This window comes from Salminus brasiliensis, chromosome 19 (genome assembly GCF_030463535.1).
Source record: "Salminus brasiliensis chromosome 19, fSalBra1.hap2, whole genome shotgun sequence".
In the NCBI taxonomy this organism is placed as follows: Eukaryota; Metazoa; Chordata; class Actinopteri; order Characiformes; family Bryconidae; genus Salminus; species Salminus brasiliensis.
This window is the reverse complement of record NC_132896.1, coordinates 9,647,679-9,673,693: the sequence shown is the minus strand read 5'-3', so window position 1 is coordinate 9,673,693 and position 26,015 is coordinate 9,647,679. Positions and strand designations below refer to the sequence as shown.

General features: G+C 43.0%; 1 protein-coding gene across 1 annotated transcript in view; it reads left to right on the top strand.

Moving 5' to 3' along the window:
- The first annotated feature begins 5,466 nt into the window (after positions 1-5,466).
- slit3 (slit homolog 3 (Drosophila)) overlaps positions 5,467-26,015 on the top strand; it is a 197,357-nt gene continuing 176,808 nt past the window's right edge. Inside the window, exons 1-3 of the mRNA XM_072663035.1 lie at positions 5,467-6,217; positions 22,321-22,392; positions 25,388-25,459. Coding sequence (XP_072519136.1) covers positions 6,024-6,217; positions 22,321-22,392; positions 25,388-25,459 — 338 coding nt within the window. The 5' untranslated portion in view covers positions 5,467-6,023. The remainder of the gene's footprint in view (positions 6,218-22,320; positions 22,393-25,387; positions 25,460-26,015) is intronic.

Sequence of the window (26,015 nt, the reverse complement as noted above, 5' to 3'; positions counted from 1 at the left end):
TCACTCCTGACGCGAACAAGTGAAAAAGAATAAAAGCGCCCAGTAAAGCCCGATCATCAGCCTTATTGACACCCGCGCCGGATTTATGAGGCCACGGCCCATGTGTGTGGGTTAGAGAAAGCGTGAAGCACATGGTTCACAGCTTAGCCTCACTAATCTCCCGGCAGCGTTTAAACACTACAGCTTACTGCAGGGAAAAGGGACTGCAGCTTCCAGATGGGGTTATACCTGTTGGAGAGAGAGAGCGAGAGACTAAATGATAAAGCACGAAAGCATTAGTAAGAAAGCGAGAAACCGTCCAAATACTTGACCTGACCTATATATATATACAAACCGGATTTCAAAAAAGTTGGGACACTAAACAAATTGTGAATAAAAACTGAATGCAATGATGTGGAGATGGCAAATGTCAATATTTTATTTGTAATAGAACATAGATGACATATCAAAAGTTTAATCTGAGTAAATGTAACATTTTAAAGGAGAAATATGTTGATTCAAAATTTCATGGCGTCAACAAATCCCAAAAAAGTTGGGACAAGTAGCAATAAGTGGCTGGAAAAAGGAAATTGAGCATATAACGAACAGCTGGAAGACCAATTAACACTAATTAGGTCAATTGACAACATGATTGGGTATAAAAAGAGCTTCTCAGAGTGTCAGTGTCTCTCTGAAGCCAAGATGGTAAGAGGATCACCAATTCCACCATTGTTGCGCAGAAAGATGCAGCAATACCAGAATGCTGTAAAATAGCAAAGACTTTTAAGTTATCATCATCAACCGTGCTTAACATCATCAAAAGATTCAGAGAATCTGGAACAATCGTTGTGCGTAAGGGTCAAGGCCGTAAAACTCTACTGGATGCTCGTGATCTCCGGTCCCTTAAACGTCACTAGACCTCAAACATGAATGCCACTGTCAAGGAAATAACAGAATGGGCTCAGGAATACTTCCAGAAATCATTGTCAGTGAACACAATCCACCGTGCCATCCGCCGTTGCCAGCTGAAACTCTACAGTGCAAAGAGGAAGCCATTTCTAAGCAAGCTCCACAAGCTCAGATGTTTGCACTGAGCCAGGGGTCTTTTAAAATGGAGTGTGGCAAAATGGAAGACTGTTCTGTGGTCAGATGAGTCACGATTTGAAGTTCTTTATGGAACACTGGGACGCCATGTCATCCGGACCAGAGAGGACCAGGATAACCCAAGTTGTTATCAACGCTCCGTTCAGAAGCCTGCATCACTGATGGTATGGGCATGAGTTGCATGAGTGCTTGTGGCATGGGCAGCTTGCATGTCTGGAAAGGCACCGTTAATGCAGAGAACTATGTTCAGGTTCTAGAACAACATATGCTCCCATCTAGACGTCATCTCTTTCAGGGAAGACCCTGCATTTTTCAACAAGATAATGCCAGAGCACATTCTGCAGCAATCACAAAATCATGGCTACGTAGGAGAAGGATTCGGGTACTGAAATGGCCAGCCTGCAGTCCAGATCTTTCACCTATAGAGAACATTTGGCGCATCATAAAGAGGATGGTGCGACAAAGAAGACCCAAGACGATTGAACAGTTAGAGGCCTGTATTAGACATGAATGGGAGAGCATTCCTATTTCTAAACTTGAGAAACTGGTCTCCTCTGTACCCAGACGTCTGTTGAGTGTTGTAAGAAGGAGGGGGGATGCCACGCAGTGGTAAAAATGGCCTTGTCCCATCTTTTTTGGGATTTGTTGACACCATGAAATTTTGAATCAACATATTTCTCCTTTAAAATGTTCCATTTACTCAGATTAAACTTTTGATCTGTCATCTATGTTCTCTCTCTCTCTCTCTCTCTCTCTATATATATATATATATATATATATATATATATATATATATATATATGTGTCATGTCCATAAGTATTTGGATGGTGAGACTGTTTCCCACCGCAGTGATTTTGAAACAAAGCAATCAAGTTTTTCTTCAGGGGATTTAACACAAATACTGGAATCACAGCCATGTTTGAGTAGTCACTCTACTAAAAAGTACTAAAAAGTCCTAAGCAGATTCATGGCTAGGTGTGGCCCATTACCTCATTATTCAATGACAAATTAAAATAAGATAAGCAGTCTAAAGTTGACTCCAAGTATTGAATTTGCATTTGGTAGCTGTTAATGGGATCTCTGAATATGCGGCCCAGGAGTCGATGGAGTAGAAGGAGGCCATCATTAGGCTGAAAAAGCCAAACAAACCTATCAGATCGGAAACAGGAATGCACTGGTAAGCTTAGCAACATCAAAAGGCCAGAAAGACAAGCCAAGAACACTCTTGAGAAGGTAGGCGGATCATTGTCTGTATGAATGTAAATACAGAGGATTTACCTCAAGTTGCAAAACACTGGTAACACCCAAGAACAGAAAGGCCAGATTAGACTGATGGAAAACATCTAAAAAAAAAAAAAGAAAAAAGCCTGCCCGGTTCTCAGACAAAATTCTTTAGATGGATGAAAGTAAGATTAACTTTGGTATGGAGAAGTAAAGGAGGACTTCATGATCTGAAGCATACCACACCATCTGCCAAACATGGTGGAGGTAGTGTTAAAGCAGGGGCATGTATGACTACCAGTGGAACTGGGTTACAAGTGCTGATTGATGATGTGTCTGCTGATAGAACTAGAACTGAAATTCTCATCTATGTAGAGGTATATTTTCTGCTCAGGTTTGGTGAAATAAGGCAAAACTGATAGAGCTTCTCATCAGTTTCAGTTGTCTGACTTCAGCCCAGTTGAGCATGTTATTTACCTATTGCTGAAGACAAAATGGAAGCAGACAGACCCACAGACAAGCAGCAACTGAGAGCAGCTGCGGTAAAAGGCCTATTAATATCCATGGTTTCTAGACTACAGGTAGTCATTGACTGCCAATGATTTGCATCCAAGTATCACTGTTTACATTTATAATTGTTGGTATGTCCAATTACCGTTGAGCTTGTAAAAGTAAATGGACTGTGTTAAACTATTACAACTATTACAATAATTATAATATTTCCGTTCACAAAAGGGGGGGGGGGGGCAAGAAAGTCAAGGAGAGAGAGAGAGAGAGAGAGAGAGAGAGAGAGAGAGAGAGAGAGAGAGAGAGAGAAAGAGAGAGAGAGAGACGGAAAGTCAACAGGGTCAAAACAGGTGCCTTTATTTGCCCGTAACAGAAATAATGGAAGTGAATTAGTCTGGCAGACGGCAGCTGACTCAGTCTGCCCAGTGAGTCAAACATGTCTTCTCTGAGGGCTATACTGGGAAAGACAACCAGCATCTAATGAAGCCATTCACATCCACTCAATCTCCTCTTAATGTCCTCTGTTCTCTGAGGACTACAGAGCTACTGAGCTAAATCAGTGAGTGTCTCCTCTTTTACACTGTTTCTAATCTAATTTCCTCATCACACTGTGTGAGCACAGAGGCTTTTCTGAAGAACAGAATTCTCCATCACTGAGAACTTCTCAAACATGTGTATATTATATTGCGAGCTATTGAGCTTATTGGTTAAATTGAGTTTCACCCCAACAGTCCGCCTAATAATATGCTTACCATGTGGACTGTTTAGTCTCAAACTCGGTTGTTTACTTTCTTACCAGACGGGGGCACTGCAACTGCAACATGGAGCACATTTTGGGAAATGTGGACACAGTCATGAGGTCAGGGGACTCGAATTAATCGCTACTACAGCGATTAATGGTTAATAGTAGAGTCTGATTCAGCATGTTTATTTTCACACACACACACACACACACACACACACACACACATACACACAATGTCTATATGAAGAAACCATACAGCCTGCTTATTAAAATGGGGTTCATTAACTGACATTATGACTGCATCTGCAAATGCGTCCCTCATATGAACAGAAAATATGCTTATTATGGAGGGAATAGCGGCGCAAAGGGCCCTCAGGCAGGGTCATTAAAACATGTTTCATGTCCATTTTCAAATTCAAAGCAGTGGTTTAATAAAGAATCAAATCTACGCATGGTTCACTTGAACCCAAACATAGTCAATCAGCTAGGATAGGTTTGGTGTCTGAACATGTTTTTGTGCACTGGAGCTATGAGGCTAATCTAGTAAAAAGTAATAGAAGTCTATGTCATCCATTTTTTCCCCAAATAACATAGACCTGTACTATATTAGCCTTGTAGCTCCTCTCTTACACTACAGAAGCAAATATATCTTGGATAATGATCCACATTATAAGTAGGGTGGACGTTGCTCTTGGTGAAGTATTCCTTTATAAGTTTCTTAACTGAACTGAAGTAAAGAAGTAAAGTCGGACTGTACAGACCATACAGTATATGGAATCTAAATGGCAAAAACAGACAGATTTGAAATCACTCTGATGTTATGCTTGACAAAGGTGATTCAAATCTTTTCAGAAGTGATTCACATTTTTACAGGAGTGATTTGAACTGATTTGATTCTGATCTTTTCAGAGGTTATTTAAACTTTTTAATAAATAGTAATTTAGGCCTTCTTTAAAAATTCTGATTCTAATAAAAAGTGATACCATTTTTTTTTAGAAGTGATTCTTACTGTGATTTGAATCTTTTAAAATGTGATTTGAATCCACCTCTTAAACGTGATTTGACCTTTCAAAACTGGTACAAACCTTTTTGAAAGGCAAGTGATTCGAACCATGATTCGAGTCTTTTCAGAAGTGATTTGAACTTTTCAGTAATCTGAACTTGTTTAGTTGATTCTAACAGTGAGTCATGATTTGAAAAGCCTGACACTAGAACAAACTCATTTACATATCTCCGCCTATCCAGCCTACACACTTTAGCCCCGCCTATTTATTTTGCAGTAGTCAATAGTGTTAAAGCTGTGAGGGCTATGAGGGAAAATACAGGGCAGCCAATCAGAATCTCTCCTATATACCATTATAGGTCACAGTAACAGAAACTGCATGTTTATTTCTAAAGGTTAACTGAACTAAAAATGTTTGGAACATAAAACCACACGAAACACTGTAAACTGACCTGAAAGAAAAATAAAAGTAAAAAATATAATATCTAATAATTCCCCCTGTGTTGCAATACTAGTGACTAGATAATAGACCTTATTATTGGCCTTATTATTACATCAACACACTTTCATCAACTGAAAGACAAGAGTGTGTTTATTATGTATTTTATTTATATGCAAATTAAGTTTCGCAACAAGTTCATTCAATGAATCGTTTGTTCAGTGTGTTTGAGTTCATGGTTTGTAAAAAAAAAAAAAAAAAAAAAAAAAAAAAAGTTTTACAAAGAGTTGAGCACCACCAACTGCGACCATCTCAAAACTTCTCAGCGCCTTGGAGAGCCCGAATGTGGCTGAATGACATCAGCAGCGCAGTGAGCCAGTAAGAGTGTGGCTCCGGGTTTTTGGGGGGGCTGGGAACTCGCTGGAGAACTTCTCGCCCTGAAAGCTCTGCAAAGCGCTGCGCACAACTTTTGGACGCGTGCTCCTCTCTGCTGAACTTCTACAAACGAGGAACTGCAGCGTGATCTGACCACTGACCGCTGACCAGGGGGATTCAGTGAAGAGCGAGGAGGAGATCTATCTTTTAGGACGGGGTTGTTGCCGTTGTTTGTTTTTTTTTGGGGAGGAAACTTTTTGTACAGCAATTAGGAATATCCCGCGAGCCGTCTTCCCTTTTCATTGCAGTTAGTGATGTGCACATGGACTTTTACGCACGCGCTTTTCTCGTTCATCCGGTGCGGCCGCGACTATTGAATGGAAGTTTCGGTGACTTTGGCTTTCCTCAGGAGTTTCTGAAGTTGCACGCGCCCTGCTCTGAGAGGCTATCTCGTACTGGTTTTACTGGACACTCTTCTGGGCACTTTTCTGGTTTTGCACGAGAGGAGGATTTCTCTCTGAAAGGATTTTAATCCTCTTTTTTAAAACTTCTTTTTTTTTTACGTTGAACAAATCTTTTTGTTTGTTTGTTTGTTTGTTTATTTGTCGTCGACTCTTCTCGCGAGCCCGTTGACGTGTGCGCGGAGAGGATGCGAGCGCGCGCGCAGCAGAAGCGCTGGCCGGCTGATGGCGGAGTGCTCGCGCTGCTCCTCGCGCTGCTGCTGGCCGTCGCCGCCGTGAGCGGCTGCCCGGCCAAGTGCAGCTGCTCGGGGTCACACGTGGAGTGCCAGCAGCAAGGCTTCCGGTCAGTGCCGAGAGGAATCCCGAGGAACGCAGAGCGGCTGTGAGTACGGGGGGTATTTCTGCTACTTACGGCGGTCTTTAGTGGGCGCGTGCACCGAAAACACTCGCTCTGCGTGCATGACACCAGCAAGCTAGCTGTACCTGCGCGCGATACTGAAGCCTGCTGGACAGGAAAGTGGTCAGGTTGATTCAGGCTTGTTAAGGTAATCGATGGGAACTGCAGTGGGGTTTGACTGTGTGCTCTCAGTGCGGGGGTCAGTCGGGGCTCTGCTGTGTGAAACTTTGGGATTGTGAGTGGCAGCAGCTCTATAGGTATCAAGCAAACGCGCGTGATTTACTCTCGCGCAGTAAAAGAGACACATCATTGCAGACGTTCCAGAGTCGCGAGCCAGGCAGGGATTCTGTTCCCGTACTTTCCCTGACATTAAGAACCTGTCAGTGGTGAATTATGCATGTCCCAAAGCCTTCACAGGCTGCTTATCATCTGCTGAATGTTAAAGACAAGCTCAGAGCCTCGCATTCATTTGGAGTTCGGCTCCTGGGCTTCGATTCAGGGCTTCAGTTGCTGCACAGGTTTGAGCCATTGAGATACAGGGGAATTCCACTGGATCTCTCAAAATTCCTGCATAACTCAGTCGTTTAGATAAACAGAGACATTCAAACAGGTTTGTTGTTCATTGGTTTGTTGTGGAGGATTTCGTTGCAGTAGCCCACAAGTGACCCTACACATGTCTGCTGACTATCTAATGTACATATATTAGACAGAGGAGATAGATGCACCTACAGATGCATCTCTGTGCTCATTGCTCAGCACGAGCACACAGCTTGTCTAGACCCTGTAGAGAAGTACTGCCAAAGATAAACATGAACCTATTGGCATCGTGCCTAATGCCAGGCATGGGCTACAGGGGCATAAAGCCGACCCGGATTTGAGCTGTAGAGCAGTTGGGGAGTTGGGGATGAGGTGAAGTGAGGTGGTGATTATCCAACATCCTGACTTTCTTTGGAGCGCTCACAGCTCCCAAACATAGTAGAAAGCCGTCTTCCCTGAACTGTAGAGACAGTTGCTCCAACAAAAATTTTCCAATAGCCTTGATTTCGGAAGGAACAGTGAACGCACAGGTGTCCCAATACTTTTGTCCAAATAGGGGATGTAATGTTGATAATAGTGAACTGGAGGTAAATCACAGTTTTCTTTGGGTACTATATTTTAGACCAAAAGTTGATATCAAAAAATAAAAAAGGGCAATATCACAGCCATAAAGCAGCGTATTCACAACTGTTTCATTATAAAATCGTTCTGCGATGTTGCTTTCGAGAGACTTTAAACGCTCTGGATGTCTGGTTACAATCACCACCACCTCAGTGAACTGTTCTGACTCTGGAGCATTTCACAGCAAACCAGTCTGAACCTTGTTCGCTTATCTTGTGTATCTTCACCACTTAACACCAGAAATCTTAAAAAAACAACAACAGATGAATTCCCCTTTAATTGGTGTAACGGATCAGCTCATGCAATCATTAGTATGATTAATGGAGGTGTAGGGTGTGTGTGTTTGTGTGTGAGTGTGTACGTTGGCACCTTAAGTAGAGGAGCTGTAAGCACGTTTCGGAGCGCGCACACGCTGGCAGTGCTCAGAGTTTCATTCTCGTTCTCTCCTTACAAGCCGCAGGGTTCGGTGTATATTTGAGAAATGTTTAGTTTGGTTTCTGGGTTAAAAATGTTCTCCGCCACAGTGCCACCTACGCACGGATGTGTAAGGCAACCCGTAACATGCCATAAGTAACCGATTTGAGGGCCGTTGGCTTACCATATGGCTTAGATCTAACGACAGCATGCAGCCGTTTGCTTGGGTCGTGGTATTTGATGGCAAAAATGCACAGGCGTTGGCTGGAGGGTTACTTGACCTTTGTGACCTTTTTTTTTTTTAACTGAAAGCTTTTCTTGGGGAGGGGAATATCTTGAGTTGTTCATACACACACAAAAAGAACAACTCTGTCAGAACTTTATTTTATTACACCACACATTTCTATACAGTCAAGTTAGAACTTTACTAAATGCAGCTTTTCATATTTTCAGCCAAAAAAAGGCCCCATTGGTTCATGAGGTTTATCAGTGTACCACTGCAGTTCTGGTCAAACACCCAAAAAATAACTTCATGTGCTAACAAGCCGAGTTTATTCAACTCAAATAAATACGTTTCAACTCAAATAAGTAAGTTTCAACTCAAATAAATAAATAAATCAAGCAATGGAGTGTTTATTTGAGTCGAATAAACCCAGTTCAGCGGCTTGTCACCACATTTTTAAGGTTGAATGGACGAACCACTTTTACAGCGTAGCGTAGAGTTGTAGTTCAAAGCAGCAGCAATTGCTGCTCCCTATCTTAGACGAGTATTTCATCACTGGCTGTGAAGGAGGGTTAATGATACCGAGTGGGTTGCAGGATTAACAACGGGCTTTGTCACCTGAACTTTCAGAACTAAGCCATAATTCCTTCAGTAAAGCCTGTTTTCAGGACCATGTGAAGTTCAGGTGCTGCTGGCCCTGTGTCTCTGGGGTGCGCTTAACACACTGCCACTGTTCTCATAACACCCCGGAGTGTTGATTTAAGTGTAATGAGCCCACCGCTCGCTTTCGTCCCTCCAAATGCTCGCAAGGCCCCAGTGCGACAATGACCCGAGGAGGCTGTTTAACTTGCGAGTCACAAAAAAAGATTTTTTAAACTGCAGGTGCATTTTATGCCTCTATACACAATCAGCCAAAACATTAAAACCACCTTGCCTGATATTGTGTAGGTCCAAATCAGTGCTGGGCTCCACAAGCCTGCATGAAACTGCTCAGCGGTTTGTGCCCCAGTATTTTCCTGTGCTTCTGAACCAGATGGGCTATTAGTGCTGGTGGGGGCCTTCTCTCTGGGTGCCCATGACCCTGCACTACTTTACTGGCTGTTGTTCCTCCTTGGAGCACATTCTAACCGTTAGGTTCTGCACAGCACTGGCTTCACAGTGTGGCTCTTGACAAAGTGGCTCAGATTCTTACACTCTGCCATTTTTCCTGCTCCCAACGCATCACCACATCACAAGAACTGACTGTTCACTTGCTGCTTAATATATCCCACGTTGACAGGTGCCATTGTAATGAGCTGATCAATGTTATTCATATCACACGTGTGGTTTTAATGTTTTGGCTGATCAGTGTATGCTGACTTTACTCTGTGTGACCGAATGGAAATGTGTGGTGTAATAAAATGAAGCTCATACAACATTTTGAGTGACAGATCCCTGCTAATAAATGGCTGCTTGCTGGAAACGCCACTCTCTTCCTGACAGCTCATATGAGTTTTCACTCATTTGTGTTGGTGTTCTCTCTCTCTCTCTCTCTCTCTCTCTCTCCCTCCCTCATACGTACACATAGTCTCTTTCTCACTCTCATTTTCTCTCTCCTCCTCTCACACATGCATGCACTCTCACACACACTCCAACTCCCAGCTCCGGCTCCAGCACTCTGAAGCGTTTAACAGCGCCTTCTTTCCAGCAGAGTTTTCACAGTGGCTGGCCACTCTTGCACTTCACACTTCAGGAACAATGTGGCACATTGTGGCTGGTGTAGCACACTCTGTCTCCTGAAACGAGAAAGGGTGATAGAGAGAGAGAGCGAGAGAGCGAGAGAAGCGAGGAGAGAATGACGGCTTCTTCAGTGCAAATACACTCTCTATCTTTATGCCTCGCTGTACTTAAGCAGCACTGGAAAGGGTGAGATCAGCATCCTTTTTTAAGCACTACTCAAGGTGGATAGGGTTTTACCAGAGGAGGGCCTGTAGTGTCATTTGTATAGGATTTGATTGGCTGATTCATTTGGTAGAAAGTATCTGTCATTTTGTCGGATTACCACATATAGTCAGTCAGGACTGAAATGTCATATAGCTGAAAGATGGCCTGTGTATTTTTAGGCAAATTTTTATGCAGTCAGAACAGTGGCGAACAGTGAGTACGACACTGCTATCTAGCGGCTGGGGTTTGAACCCTACACAAAATGAACCACTGTCTGACACCAATATTTGCATGTAAACTATTAATTAAAGTCTATTCTGTGTTTTTGAGAATCGATACAGTATTTCCAAACATAATATCGCGATACTTCAATAAATCAATCATTTTTTCAGATTTTGGTGGCACAATAATAACAATGAAACTGGGCAGCTTGCTCAGATAGCAGACCAAATAAGGCCCAGACAAGGCCCTTATGAGTCATTTATAACAATAGCAAGTGCATTGTGGGCCAAAACTGGCCCAGTTTTGTCAAGACAATTGAACTCTGGACCATGTGTGTCCCACATGCAGCGTATCATGTGAAATGGTAGTACAGCGTTCCTAATTTGCTCCAAAACTGGCCCAACTATCACCAGCTGTGTCTGTGTTCTGGCTCCCAGATTTCAATGAAGACATCCCTGTCATTCCATGGCGATATGTGGGGCAGGTGAATGTATACACGTAAGGGAAGGATATATTAGCAGTCAGATCTTGAAGTTGAGTCATGGGTGCTCAATGCTCACTGATGCATGTGGGGCGACAAGCCTAGACCCTTAAAAATCAACAGATTTGCTGTTGATTCCTAAAAACATTAATGCTGGCTATGTCTTGTGGAGCCGTGCCTTGGCGGGTGAAAGCTTTTGGTGGCACGAGGGGGACCTAGAGCTTAGACAGGTGCAATAGATTTTATATAATAACCTCATAATAACAAGTATTAGATATACATTGCATACATTCAAGACATTAGGTAGATCTAATGCTGTTCAAGTAGGGCTTTAGCATTGTCCATGTTCCACAGCAGCCCTGGACAGCCACACGGGTGCTCATACAGCCTTAAATGGACACGTGTTTGCACACTGTCTCAGGTGTCTGGTCTGGTTATGAGTAAGCACAGCAGAATGCCAGTCAGCGTGTGTGTTTGTTGTATTGGGGTTTGAGCTAACAGTCAGCGGGTCTGGCGGTAGGTTTGCGGTCTCCGGTGCCCCGCTGACCACGGCTCAGCAGAAGAGCAGCACATGTGAAATCTGGATGAACGTCTGTGGAGCTGGCAGCCAGGTGGCTGGCTGCTGGGCACAGGCTTCAGGGAAATATCAGCCACCCGAACTTCTGTAAAAGTGCGAAAAATAAAACTTTTACATGAATGGAAAACATTCAAGGTGCTGCGTTTTTAGCCAGCACTTCAAAGTCCACAGCTGTGGCAGAAAGAGAGAGAGCCGTATGCCTTCAGCTCAGGGCAACGGGAGTGACAAGTCCAAGTCACGAACGTCTTAAATAGGGTTCCTCCAAAAAAAGAAGAAAAAGCAGGGCTACCAACGACTATACAGCTTCCAAGTGTGTGTCATGCTTTAAAGCAAGGCTGGGTTTGATATGGCTTCAGTGCTGTTTTTTGAGTTACCAAGCTTTTGTCACCAAAGCAGCACACTGAGGATCCTTGTTCGTGTCTTTGGACTAGTGTTCCACAATGTTAAGGGTTTTTTCCCCAGTGCAGTCATACTCCAGTACTGAGTACACTGTAATGTGCATATCATCAAATATCGTCACGCATAGACGTCCTATCTCCATTTTTGGTGTTTTTTTTTTACTTTTTGGCATCATTTGAATGTGGCGGTTGGTGTTTATATTGCGTCAAAATGTAAAGTTAAACAGGCCGATAGATAATTGACCAAAAGTCACTTGAATAATATTTTTACTTTGATTTTCATTCAAGCTAAGAAGGTTTTCCTTAAGAGAGCATTTCCTTGATATTAGAGAAAATTTAAAAAGAGGTTTGTTTTATATATATTATATATAGTATAGTATCACTTAAAAGTAATTACAAATAAAAATCATGGTAACTTGGTGGTAACTGATAAACTGATACCTGGTACCTGTAAAAGCATCAAAACCTCACCTTGCATGATGAAGTCCCATTCCACTCATTTGACTGGTATTATGTGGATAAAAAAAGAGAGGTCTGAGGAAGTAGGGATGAGTGACCTGGCAAAGATGTGAAAGGACAATCATTTTATGAGATGAGATTCAATGTTAGTCTCAGAAAAAAAATATTAAAATTTATCTTAATTTACAGCATTATATCAAACAAAAGGGAATTATTACGCTCTTGTTGTGCAGTGGTGCAGAGGTCTGTAAGTACTGAGGGTATTTACAGTATTCTCACTAAATCATATTGTTCATCACAATAACACAATGTATCGTGATATGGATAAAATGTCATCATATTGCCAATTCTGTTATCGTGACAACCCAACTTCAAAGCATTCTTCATACTGTCAGTCTGGGCTGAATGTAGCTGGTTGTGATCCAGTGTTTATTCCAATCTCACAAATATGAATAAATCTTCGGATGTTTCATGCCTTTGTCATCATGATGTAAGCAGAATCCGGGGCCCAAACACCAGGTTGCAGTTAGCAACTCGGCAAACATACGGATCATGCCAGAATTCCTTATTAATGGATTGGGACTGCCTCGCCTGTGGCGTTAGCATCCGGAAAATAACTGTCCCTTTGGATCCAGGAGTTGGCCTTTTTGAGCTTTGATGAGATTTACATGAGCCACCCGCTGAACCAGGAGCTGGCCTGCTTTGAAACAAGCCTCCCGCTGAATAAACAGAAGCTGTGGAGGTCTGGCGGAGCGGCGATTCTTAAATATGGTCAGGACACTCAGGATTTATTTTGCTTCTGCTGTTCTCCCCTGCGATGACGTCCGCAGAGGTATGCCGCTCCGGCTGCCTTTATTGGTTCCTGTTGGTGTCTCTTGGTTTTTGCACTTGGCTGCATCAGTGCTCCACGGGCGCTGTGTTATGGATGGGTCCTCTGTGGCCTGGCTGTCATGTTGACTTTAGCAGAGGAGCGTCGGAAATGCCCGTGTCACCTCTCAGCCGCTCGCTCTTGCTGTAATTTAAGAAGTCATACACTGTGCGAGAGCAAACACTGAGCCGCCTGAGCTATCAGTTGCCAGCGCTTTGAAAATAAACGATCTTGAGAGCAAACAGACACAAAGGAAATATGAAATAATTCATTTTTGCCCGCTCTGCTTAGCGTGAAGGGAGCGTCCTCCGGCCCGGGAATGCATCCAGACGGCGCGGTAATGAAAATATTTACTAAACAAAAGCCTCCCCGAGACAGACCCCACCAGCACTGCCCAGAAATAGGGGAGAGCAGCACTGCCTTCCCTGTCTCCCCTTCCATCTGCCAAACACTCTGATGACGAAGCCGCCTTTGTATTTAGACTCAGTTATGCTCTGATGGGTCACAGCGATGATTTATTGGGAGTTCTGCATCCTGACGCTTCTCAGAAATGCTGCTAGAAGTCATCAATAACCAAGTGGAGCCAAGAGTCGGGTGTTGCTCAACTTTCTGATTTGGTTGGGGCTCAAAGTTACGTTCAACTGTATTTGACTTTATTAGGCAACTCTATCTTAATTATCATAATTTGAATTCTCTGTAGTTATGTGTTTTTTTGACCTGTTATGATGTGTCATTGTTTTCAATAACCTTTAATTTGGGCCGTAATATAAAAAAAACTCACCTCTATGATGATGCCAGTTTCTGTTATGGGATTCTAATAGTATGTCAGCACTAACCTAATGGAAATGCACTGAAACCTTTTTTTGGGATCTTCTAGATTATCACTGGCACTTAAGGCCTCTATCTGAAGCATACAGTGTTTTTTTTTACCTTGTATGTAAAAAGTTAGCAGTTCCACTCTCTGGTTTCTCAATTCTTTTTTGTGTACATGGCAGACAGGTTGCGTGTAATTGGCAAAACCAGCAGCACCAGTGGACAGGAGCTGTAGTGTGCATCATGATTACGAATGTCGTTGGGTACACAATTAGGCTTACTGTATGTATTCAAATTATATGAGATCTTGTATTTCTAACAGCTGACTGAACCCAGGTTACACTACAGCTTGTAGTGAGGAGTGATGTTTTTTTTCTTATGGAATTAGCGGCCAATGGGAATCAAAATGTGATTGGCTGATTCATCTTAATTGCATTTCTTAATTGCGTTGATGGTCAATCTGATGAGCGTAGCTCTTCAGTTCTGCTTGTGAAGTTCTAACCAATGGGAGAGTTTGCTTGAAAAACAAGATTTAGTGGTGAGAAAAGTGAGAAAACTCTTTGCCAACCAGATTTTAACAATAGAACAGGATTAGAAAAACAACAGAATATGGCTTTAAACCAGCATAATTCTGTTGACTAAAATGAATTAAAAAATTGCAGACATGTAGTTTCTAATTACCGGAGATCATTAGTAGCCCAGGGCACCCGGATTTGACCTTACCCTTTTTCATTACAGCAGCAAAACTGAGAAAAGCCCTACCTTTGAGCAAAATCTCATATCCCACACTTTTTATGTACCCAAAGCATCCTCAAATAATGTTTTATGCTAAGGAAACCTTTGCTTCACCTTTGCCTCTGTAAAAGGACAGCTCTTTCAAGGCGACGCCAAACGTTGTAGTGCAAGTCAAATTAAAACCCAGGCCAAATATTGATACTGCCAGTGCAGACACATCAGTGATGCTGTGTAGGGCAGACGTGGTAGCCATAGCAAACTAGGAAACTGCTCCTTTTAGGGCTGTCCAGCGGGGACGTGTGGTGACCACATGGCAGTCAGCTCTTGGCTCCAAGGAGATGAAAGACAAGCAGGCCATCTTTTATTCTTCTGACGCGTACATGGTAGGGCAACAGAACACTCCATTTGATCTTGCACTAGGGCAAACGAATGCTGAATGCCTTCCAGTGAGCTAACGGGGACTGTAATGCAGTGTGTTCTGGGAAATCTGCGGTAGGGACGGCACAGTGGGTCATGTTCCACTGGGGAACATACCAAAACTCTGATAATAGTCGTATAAAAACACAGCAGCACATAAATCTCCCCTGTCCACGTTGGATCACTGGTGCCGCTGCGCCTGACGGAATTAGCCCAGTGAGGGAGACGGGAATTAATTGATGCAGTCATTCAGGAAGGCGGTAATAGACAGCAGAAATTACAGTTCCAGCCACTGACAATTACAGCAGCAAACCCCTTGTTAATCTAAATGGGAAGGCAGACATGTTTTCCTACCAGTTATTCTAGCACTTGTAATTAATCAATGGAGATGAGCAATTTAATTTGCTTTTATTGATAATTTCAGTACCTGCTCATTTCAGGCTGACTCACCTCAGCTGCACACGCTCTGAATACTAATATGTAGTGGAGGAAAGCTTGGGCTTTCCAATATTTTAAGTGCTACTGTATGATCTACACATCTTTTGTTATAGCTGAACGGGGCAGCTTTTTTTTATCAGTTCCTGCAATTAATGAGCAATTCAGCAATAAGCAACTGTGAAAGATTGAGGGGCTTGTTGTAATCGTTGCTAAAAAAAAGTCTAGTATCATGTTCTACTTGAAACTGTTGAACTACATAAAGTGTCTGCGTTTTACTGTGTTCATTTATTTATTTACTTATTCATTTATTTAAATTTATTTCAAGTTCCACAAAACAATGTGGGGAATGGACATTTTATTGCGAAGTGCACCCATGATACAGGGTTCCTTAGAGGTTACTTAGTAAAGACAAAGGTCATATATAGAACCATGACAACTTAAAGGACCATTTGAACCTGGTTACACTTTACAGGAGGATAAAAACCTTTTATCCTTTTATTAAGATTTTTTCTGAAAGTCACTATTAAAAGATTTTATTCCAAGACATTTTGAAGCATTTCTATTGGTCCATTCCAGTGACTGTAGAAAACACGAATAGCGCAGCGCTCTCTCAAAAGTGAAGCAGCCACAGGTCTATCGCCTCTGCTGGTTGGTTGAAGAATAATGTGTAGCCCCGCCCACCTTTATATGTTTCTGTAAGAAAACAGCCTATTTTCCATCTCATTATTCTCCTCTAGACTGTCTTTCTATCTCCAGTGTCTCCAAATCCCATCTGTTCGTTTCCCCTGTGCTGATATTGGCATATGTTTATTTCTGCCCACTTACTCTGTCCCTTACTCTGCTATATCATAAGCAGGCGGGGTTACACTTAGAAATTGAGTGTTTGACAGCCTTGGCTGGAAGAGGCCGGTTGTTTTCAGGGCTGTTCGTTACATGGAGTAGCTGAGTTGTAGCGGAACTGACATAAGCTACACTTTTACTGTTGAAACATTCCGTTTAACACACAAACTGGGAATCCATGGGGGAAATCCGCTTTGCTTCTGCGCTGTAAACACAATGAAGGTGGTCTGAGACACAGAGGCTTGATCTGGGAGAAGGGGGTGGGTCTACCAAATCAGTAGACAAGTCTGGATCCGCCTTCAGTTGTGCATTTGGCAACATGGCGGACAGTGTTCATTTCTTCATTTCTGTAGGAAGGATGGGGTTCGGAAACACAGTGTCTATTTAAAAAAAAAAGCAAATGGTTTTATTTAGCATCGAAAAAGCTTTTACTGTTGTTCCAAGTGCTATAAAGAACCCCCTTCAGTATACAGTTCTGAATGTGTGATATTTGTTAAAAGTTGAGTTTATTTCACTCTTTTGAGGAATATTACTGCTGAAATCAATCCGGCAGCTTTTTAGAGGAACAGTAAGTGGTATTTTTGCCTTTTAAAAAAGTTAAAGAAGTAAAATAGGTCAGTAGAACAGAAAAGACCAAAAGCAATCTTACAGTTTCCTACAGTGATTTGAGCAAACTCAAGCGCTCGTGTTTTACAGTGTGGTTAGCTTGCATCTGGCCAGCGTGTGAATATTCCAGAGATGAAATCCGCTCATCAGAGAAGTCCAAGCTCAAGAGGAGGAACTCAATTAAGATTCCAAACGGCGTTCCGAAGCTTTGCAGAGGAAATGGAGCATACCTATCTGCTTTTGCGGACCAGACGAATTGGCTTTAAGGAAAATAACAGGAGATTAGGACAGGAAACGCATTGTGAAGCGAAGCGTCGTACGTAGAGAGACGAGGCCGCTTTGTGTGTTTTCAGAAGCATTCTTCTCCCATGACTTGAAGGGTTTAGCGGCCCTCGTGAACTAATCACCTGCCGCGTTACTGTTGCAACAGCGCACTCTGCGATGCAGTCAAAATATCCTCCAGCGCATTGCAGGGCTGCCTCCTTTTGTGTAGCTCAGCTCTGAAGCGGCCCTGAGAGATTTAAAGCAGGCTTTAGCCGGCGCTGTGTGCCGACTTGTGACGGCTTGGAATGGGCGGGCCGGTTTAATGCCCCTGTGTGTGGGTGTAGGGGCCCAGGGGGGGTGCATTGTTAAAGCGGAGCACCTGCCGTTTGGATTGTCACTTTATACCTTCAAGAAATTAACACAGACAATGGCCGGAGGGGGGTGGGGGTATAGGGGTAGGTGGTTACTGTATCTGTGACCTCCACCTTGTCAGTGTGACCGCAGGCTTAATTGAGTTTCAGGAGCAGCATTTCTCACTTAACTCCCTGGGCTGTTAGCGCGTACTGTAGCACGGTGGCAGGAAGAAAGATGGCTGGATTAAAAGAGAGGTGGGGAGGGCAGCGTCGGAAAAGGAGGCAGCAAAGATGGATTTAGTGTGATCACTGCTAACTGGTGAGAGGAGGGGAAACAGAAAGTTGGAGATAGGGACAGACAGCTGTTGAGAGATTAATGATGTAGGTCTGTATCATTAAGGGCCGCTTCTGTGGTTCGTTTGTTGTGTTTTTATCCTGGTGCAAATAACAGTTCACAACACATCAGTTTCTTCACTGATCGCCATGGCAACAAAACACAGATTACAAAATAAAGACTAGACTGATGATTACAAGTTTTGGCTGAACCATCTGTGGAAGGTTAACAGGTGCAATCCCAGTTAGAACTTAGAAGTTTGAATGAGAGAGTGGGACTGTTCTACAGTGGGCTCTGAATCCCCGGATCGCTAGTCTTGTTCATTATGAAGAATGATTGTTGGATATGTTCCTGCCGGGTCTCTAAGGTCATCAAGCAGCACTGGTTCCAGAAACTGGACTGAAGAATAGGGAGCCTTTGATTGCGCTGGCCAAAAAACCTGACAGAGGCAAAAAACCCCAACAATGAACGAGCAGTGTCCCAATATTTTTGTCCATTTAGTGTAGACCCTGGCTCCCTGCCCAGGGGATATTGCTGCTTTGTCCCCAGTAATTATCTTAAGAGCCATGTACAGTATGAGAGGTTTCCCTCTATGTACATCATATGTCCAAATGTTTGTGGACACCCCTTCCAGTGAAGTTGCACCCGTTGCTGACACAGATGTGTCAAATGCACATGCACAGCTTGTCTAGTCCCTGTAGAGAAGTACTGCCAACAGAATAGGACCGTCTGGAGCAGACAAACATCAACCTATTGGCAAGGCGTGGGCTAGAGGGGTGCAAAGCCCACTCCCCTCCCAGCATTGATGTGGAGCAGAGGAATGATGGTTCTCCAGCCAATACATCCAACATCATGACCTCACTAAAGCTCTTGTTGCTAAATGCAGTAAAATCCTCACAGAAATGCTCTAAAATCTAGTCGAAAGCCTTGCCTCGACAGTAGAGACAGTAGATACTGCAACAAAAGCAAAAATACAAACTCAGTTTTAATATCCTTGATTATGGAAGGAGCAGTGAATGAGCAGGCGTCCCAATACTTTTGTCCATATAGTGTACGAACCATTGACTGGCAATATACAGTAGTGGAACCCTTTTTTAAAGAACTAAAAGAGGTTTTGCATCCTACTGAGGAACCCTTTAAATAAGCAGAGTTTTCAAAGATTCATTGGTTCTGTACAGCTGTTGCATTCACTAAAGAACCCTTGGAGAACCCTCTTTTTAAGAGTGTAATAAATATTTATCCCATTTTTAAAACTGATGCATGGGCTTGTGCCAGAAAGCAGTTTGCGTTGTGATTTGTGAAGAACGGTCATCTGCGGAATGATCTTTTATAATATCCAGAGTAACGTCTGTGTTGCCTATTAAAGCCTACAGTGCAGTACGTTGTTCTGATGGTGGTCTGGGTGAGTTTGAGTCCTGCAGATTAATTGACGATCAGCAGAATTCCAGAATAAGTTCTAGGTGTAAAAGGGCTCAGAAAGCTCATGGAGGAGCAACAGGATGTGTGGTTAGAAAGAAAGAGAAGGAGATGGAGGGCTGCTGAGTGAAAGCTGTGTCTCCTCACTGCTTCTCCTCTATAATATGTCTACAATATGGCTCGTATTAGTGCCCCTGATGTGCGTTATGCGGTGCCGGGGGTGGGAGGGTGGGGGACGCCTTTTTGAAATTCAATATGTCCTTAAATCAGATTTATAAATGTTTATGTATGCTATGAGAAACACACTCTGCGGAGGTAGGCCTGTACGTAGACGTATGTGTACTTGCGTGTTCTGGAGGTTTAATTCTTCCAGTGTGGCGTACAGTAACTCCAGTAAACAGTGTCTGTAGAGGAAGTTAGTCAGTGACGTTTGGCATGTACACACATTATCTTGAGTGTATACATTTGTAGAGCCCGTGCGTACAGGGTAACAGCCTGGAAACAAGATAACTGATGGACTCCTGTGCCACATTGCTCAGTTTGGTATAATGTGGCCGCTTAGATGCGCCGGGAATGGCTTTCCCAAACAGAACTGTCTCCACGTAATCCGTCTCTCTTTTGCTGGAGGCATGCTTTGTGTTTAGCCTCATGTGCTGCGTTGTGGCAGTGATGCACGCTACTAGGCCTTTGGTAGACCCTGAACAAAGACATTACACTGCAATTTGGAGCAATCCGATCACTGCTTTATGTCCAGTAATGAAAAACAAAGTAGAGCAACCAAGTGAATCGACGTCGCACCGTAGATCTTTTCAAAAACAAGAGCCAGTAAAGATCAGAGATGACAGTGATCAGGAGATGATCAGCACTCCAGTGCCAATATCTCACAGTCTGGCCCAACCTTCAGTGTATTGTTGAGACTATGCCACACTTCTGCTGAAGATATCGCCTCTTCGTACCATACACTATTTGGGCAAAAGTTTTGGGACACCTGCTAATTGATTCTTTCCTTCTGCCATAACACCTCCACCTACAATCCAGCAAAAACTAAATGGACAAAAGTATTGAGTCACCTGCTTATTCCTTGTTCCTTCCAAAAGCAAGGATATTAAAGAAGAGTTTATCCTGCTTTTGTTGGAGTAAACGTCTCTACTGTCCAGATATATTTCTCAGAGGATTTGATTGCATACAGCCCTATTCTTTTGAAAGTTTGTTTTGTGTGAGTTTGTGTGTGTGTGTGTGCATTTGCACATCTGTGTCAGTAGCTGTTTGCATTCATTCTTTTATTAGAACGGATGTCCACAAACATTTGGACATGTCGTGTAGCTCTGATTTATGAGCGAACAGGGGAACTCCCTCTTCTCTGTCATATGGATTAGTCCCTCCTCGTCCGCTTCTGGCTAGTTTAACCGTATTTAAACTGATAAAAGGTGACAGGCTTCACTGCAGTGTTTTTGTTGGAGTGGAACTTCAGCACGACGAAACGCTTCAGAAACATAAACCATCAAAAACGACGCTCTTTAGCTTGTTCAGGGGCTGGGGAGAGAACCTCAGTGTTTGTGTTTTTTTTGAAGGACAAATGCAAGTCTTACAATATACAAACAACATTGTTTCTCCTTTTATTCTTATTCCCTTCAAAGATCCCTCCCACAACCTTCCCACCCCCTAGGAGGTCCGTATGGGGAATTAAATATAACTGTTGAAGAGCCTGGGTGAGAGGTTACAGGCATATACAGCGAGCTAATACTTTTGGTCAGAGTGCCGATATCGGGACTTCTAGAATGCCTCCCAGCCAATCACATTGCAAGGTTGGAACCAGCTCTGGTAGAACTCTGTAAGACCGGCAGGACAGGCAGTGCTCTTCCACCCCAGTATGGATGGGAACAGTGTTACCCTCTCTGCTGTAGCAGCCTCACAACACAGATTGAAGAAGTTGTAAAAGTGTTAGTAATAAAAAATGGTGCAATAGCACTTCTTCTGATCCGAAGTGGAAGTCCTCAGTGGCAGCAGATACTTCCAACAATCCAGTAGTTCTTTTAAAAACACACTGATTTTACACTACACGTCTTATTTGAACACTCATACAGACACGAACACTGAGCCGAGTTTGGTAATCCGTACATGAAGGGTTTAGTTGCAGAGCTCAGAGCCGTTCTGTGCTGTATAGGGGTTTGTTTAGTTGTTAAAAAATAAAAAATCTAAAAAATGGTTTAAAACGGTTCAAATGGATAAACTATGCACAGGGCTTTGGAATGACACTCTTCAGAGTAAAGTCTCCATTATTCCTATTAGTGACAGTCAATGAGCAACGGAGAGTACCGAAATTACAATGATAATTATAATTAGCAGGTTGATTGACCTCTCATTTCACATCTCTCACCCTCCCTCTCTCGCTCTCTTTCATTTTCTGTCAATTAGTTAACAGGTTGATTGATCTGCCTGTGGCTCTATCAATCTGCCTGCCCGTCTGTCTGTCTGTCTGCCTGTGTGTGTGTGTCTATCTGACTGCCTGTCTATCTGCCTGTCTGCCTATCTGTTTTTCTGTCTTGTCTGTCCATCTTTCTGTCTGTCTGTCCGTCTGCCTCTGTCTGCCTTTCTGTGTGCCTGTCTTGTCTAGCTAGCTGTCAGTCTGTCTATTTGCCTATATGTATGTCTGTCTTGTTTATCTGTCTATCTATCTGTCTGTCTTTGTCTGTCTTGCTTTTTTATTTGTCTGCCTGTCTGTCTGTCTGTCTGCTTATCCGTCTTGTCTAGCTAACTGTTTGTCTGTCTATCCATCTTATTCTCTCTTAATTACAGGTTGGTTGATCTCTCCTATCTCTTTCTATCTCTCTCGACATCCCACTTCTCTACTTCTCTCTCGCCCTTTTTATCTCTTGTTCTTTCTCTCTCTCACTCTTACTCTCTCTCATCCCCCTGCTCCCCCCCCCCACCCCTGAGGTTAGAGAACAGATCTTTTTCAGGAAGTTGTAGTATTGTGTTTTTTTGGTAAAATCTGGAATCTGGAATTTGCTCTTCGGTAGAGGAAGAGTCGGTAGAGGAAGAGTCGGTAGAAGAAGAGTTGCTCTCTGTTAGTCTAATGTTATCATTGTGTCGTGCTGATACCCCTAAAACATTTGTTAAGAACCAACCTCTCTCTCTCTCTCTCTCAGGGATCTGGACAGGAATAACATCACTCGGATCACCAAAGTGGACTTTTCTGGGCTCAAAAATCTGCGGGTTCTGTGAGTATCATCTCCGTGTCTCTTCTACTGCAAATTCCTTTCAATCCCGAAAGCTTCCTCTATCACCTCTGCGCGGCCTCGGGAGTCGAAGCCATCAAAGTGTTTCAGTTGTGCAGCAGAGAGGATTACTGTAAGACACAAGTCATAATAAAACACGCAGACACGTAATCTGGGTAAATCCGACATATTTAACACGACCCCACTGACAGAACAGAGCAGGGAAGTCACTGGCCCGCGTTCAGTCAACCCTTAAACTCGCTCTGAAGTTTGACGAACATGGAAGTGTATTCTTCACAGAGCGGCCGTGCTGAACTAAAATAAACAGATGGCGGTCGGCCTCTCCGGGCCGTGCGGCCTGCTCGAGTTCAGCTAGCGAGCGGCGCGCTGCCAGAGCAAGTGTGTTAGGAGCTTAATGACTGTAATCATCGAGTCCTCCGTGCTGTTTACCTCCCGAGGAAGAGCCCGTAAAGGGAGAAAGGCGTACAGATAAAAATAAACGAGTCAAAAAAGGAAAATAAATGAATGAAGGGTGGTGGTGGTGGTGGTGATGGTGGTGTGCTTTATAGGCGTGGGCGATATGTCTTTATCTGGATAAATTTCACCACAGTAAGCTTCTCTCACTATATCATGAGTATCAGTATTACTAAAAGGCCCATTTCCTTAAAGGTGTGGATTTCTGGACTTGTAGTATATTTTTATGGCCGTTTTCCAACCTTTCTTTGTTTTTGTTTTTGCTACTGTGTTTTTAAGACGATTTATATGTAAATGACCTTTGCGAGGATTGGCTTATTCAGAAAGCCTTTCAGTTCAGACTGAAACAGCCCTGTGGGGTCTAAGAGCATTTTTTAAATTTTTGCATATCTTAAAGTCACTTTTAAAAGCACTTGCAGATGTTTTAATATAAAAATATATTCCAAACAATCTCAGCTTTTTTGTTAATGAGACTTGATGTGACCTAGAGCCCCGTGTAAAAGATAGTCTGAACCTAAAGCTAAAAAAAAAAAAAAAAAAAAAAAAAATATATATATATATATATATATATATATATATATATATATATATAGATATAGATTGTGAAATCATGCCTTAACTCATGTGGACAGACTGTTTTGGTGCTTGAAATGGGTTTACCTTTAGTCCTAGCTTTACACGAATCCACCAGATGAGAGGCAGATGAGGGACACACAAATCCACCCATTAGACATGGCAAGAGGCAGAACACGAGTTTCTCCACCCATCTACATAATCTTGTAACTCCGGATGTGAGTCACGTACGATCTCGCAATGCAATGCATTGCAATCGGAAGGATAGACTCTACAGATTCAGTAGATGAACCATAATTTTGTGTTGTATTATTGTAAAGTTAATAATAGAAACATCGAGAAACATTGAATTTGTCACAGCTGCGTGTTCACAAGCCCCAAAGGCTTAATTCCATGTAATGATCAAATATTGAAAAACATACAGTGTTTTCATATGTTGTAATAGCAACCTGTTTAATGGATGCAACTTATCAGTGACACAAAATATTTGGATATGTATCATGATATCTGCCGTATCACACACCCCTGATGCCTTACGATGAAAGGGGCCTCTGGCCCCTAGAAAGCCGCACTAGACCCCTACCTTATCTCTCTGGAGCACTGGTACTGTGATCTCCGCCATCTGATAACATGAGACAAGCCTCCACACACACCTCAATGTAGTCACGCTGCTCACCGACACCCTATCTGACTCTCACAGCCGAATCCTTAAGGAAAAGCCAGCTGTGCTGACCTGCGCTATCCTATAAGCCTCACATCTAGTTAGTGCTTAGAGCAACAACAACAGAGAAGACTTTTCTAATGCCATGTGTGTTACTTCAGCCTCCAGAGGAGAGGCTTTTGCCCCGTTTCATAGCTCTATGTGAAATCATAGGTGTTTGCCTGCACCCCATATGTTTCTATAGAATACTTCAAAAACCATTGGGAGGGCTCGGAATGACTGAAAAGTGAAGAAAAAAGAACAGCTATTATTCCTCACCGCACACCAAAGCCCATCTGGAGGGGATTGAATAAGATTACTTTTAATGCCAATACATAAACCAGCATGGGACTGATCCCCCCCATTTGTATGAATAAGCCAGATTGTTATTCAGGCCTAGATTGATGTAATGCAGAGGCTATAGGATATGTTTGTTATCAGTGAAGAATGCCATTGTTGCAGATGATTCAGGTCAGGCTTTGTCTAGCCAACTAGCTTGCGTCTTTGGCTTCGCCGTGCTGGATCTGGGCTAGAAAAGCTGTGGTATTCTCGTACCGCCTCTTATCCAAAGCCTCTGTAGTGCGTAGCCAAGTGTGTCATCTCTTTCTGACAAAAAAAATATGACAAAATGTGGATTAATGGCCATAATGCAGACTCATGTACAAACATTTGCTTTAAAAGGCAATTTATGGCCCTGATAGAGCTGCCAAAGCAGAGTTCCACATTAGAGGTCCTGGATATTTTCGTCCAGTCATCTTTTTTCTTAGGCCTGTATTATCTAGCACTAGAGTATCCGTCAGTGGTAGTCTGGTGGGCTTCCCATGAATGTCACTGCATGTTGGCTCTAATTCAGAGAGACACATATCTAAACAAGAAATGTCCGCAGAGATGTAGCCCCTTTGTAATGCATCTGGAAAACCTTAGGGGCCCTGAAATGTGACATGGCGCTCAGAACAGAGAGGGGAGAACCGAGTGTACCCACCAGGACCTCACAGGCATGTCCGATACGAACGCCGCCCCGCTAAACCCTGAACATGCGCTCCGGAGACTCGGAGAGACAAATTGTGTCTATTTTTCATGCAGAAAACATAGCTTATCATTAGCTGTCAGGACAGGAGATGAATTCACATCAGGGGGAGGCTGTAGTTCACAGGTTGCTTTAACCAGCCCGGCTAGATAACCAGCGTCAGGGAGTAGATGTAGCAGTCAGTGTGAACTTAAGATGATGATGATGTTCTTCTTCTTCCACAGGCATTTGGAGAACAATCAGATCAGTGTGATTGAGAGAGGAGCTTTTCAGGACCTCAAGCAGCTGGAGAGATTGTAAGTATCAGCACTTCTGAAGCTAATCGTTTCTTAATACTAGTACTGATATTAGGCCATCTTAGAAAACCACATGTGAAGCTTTTCATCTGGACAGTGAGGGTGTTAATGAAGAGAAATGAACAGTTGAACAGTTGTACATTACGTGAAATCAGGTGTACTGCTGGTGGTGGAACTGAAGAAACACATTGAGGTCTGCACAGGCATGAAATTGAAGCCAGAAGCCCACCCCTTCCCACGAGTTAGAAACTAGGCCTGATCAGGCCTGACTGGTGCTGCTACAGCTGACATGTGAACCCCACTACTCCAAACAGGGTTATAGAATATAACACTGTGAGACAGACAGAGAGGGGATGTGTGACAGTACATGAAATGTATATAGACACAGTCAATCACATCAAAACACATCTATTACATGACCGACACAAGCTGGACATAAGCCTGATCTGAGCCTGAGTGGAGCCTGATGATGTACATCATCAAATCAGCCTGAAGCTGGCTTATAGTCTTCTGTAGCTACTGCAGTTGAGTTTAATTATTTTTATTATATATATAT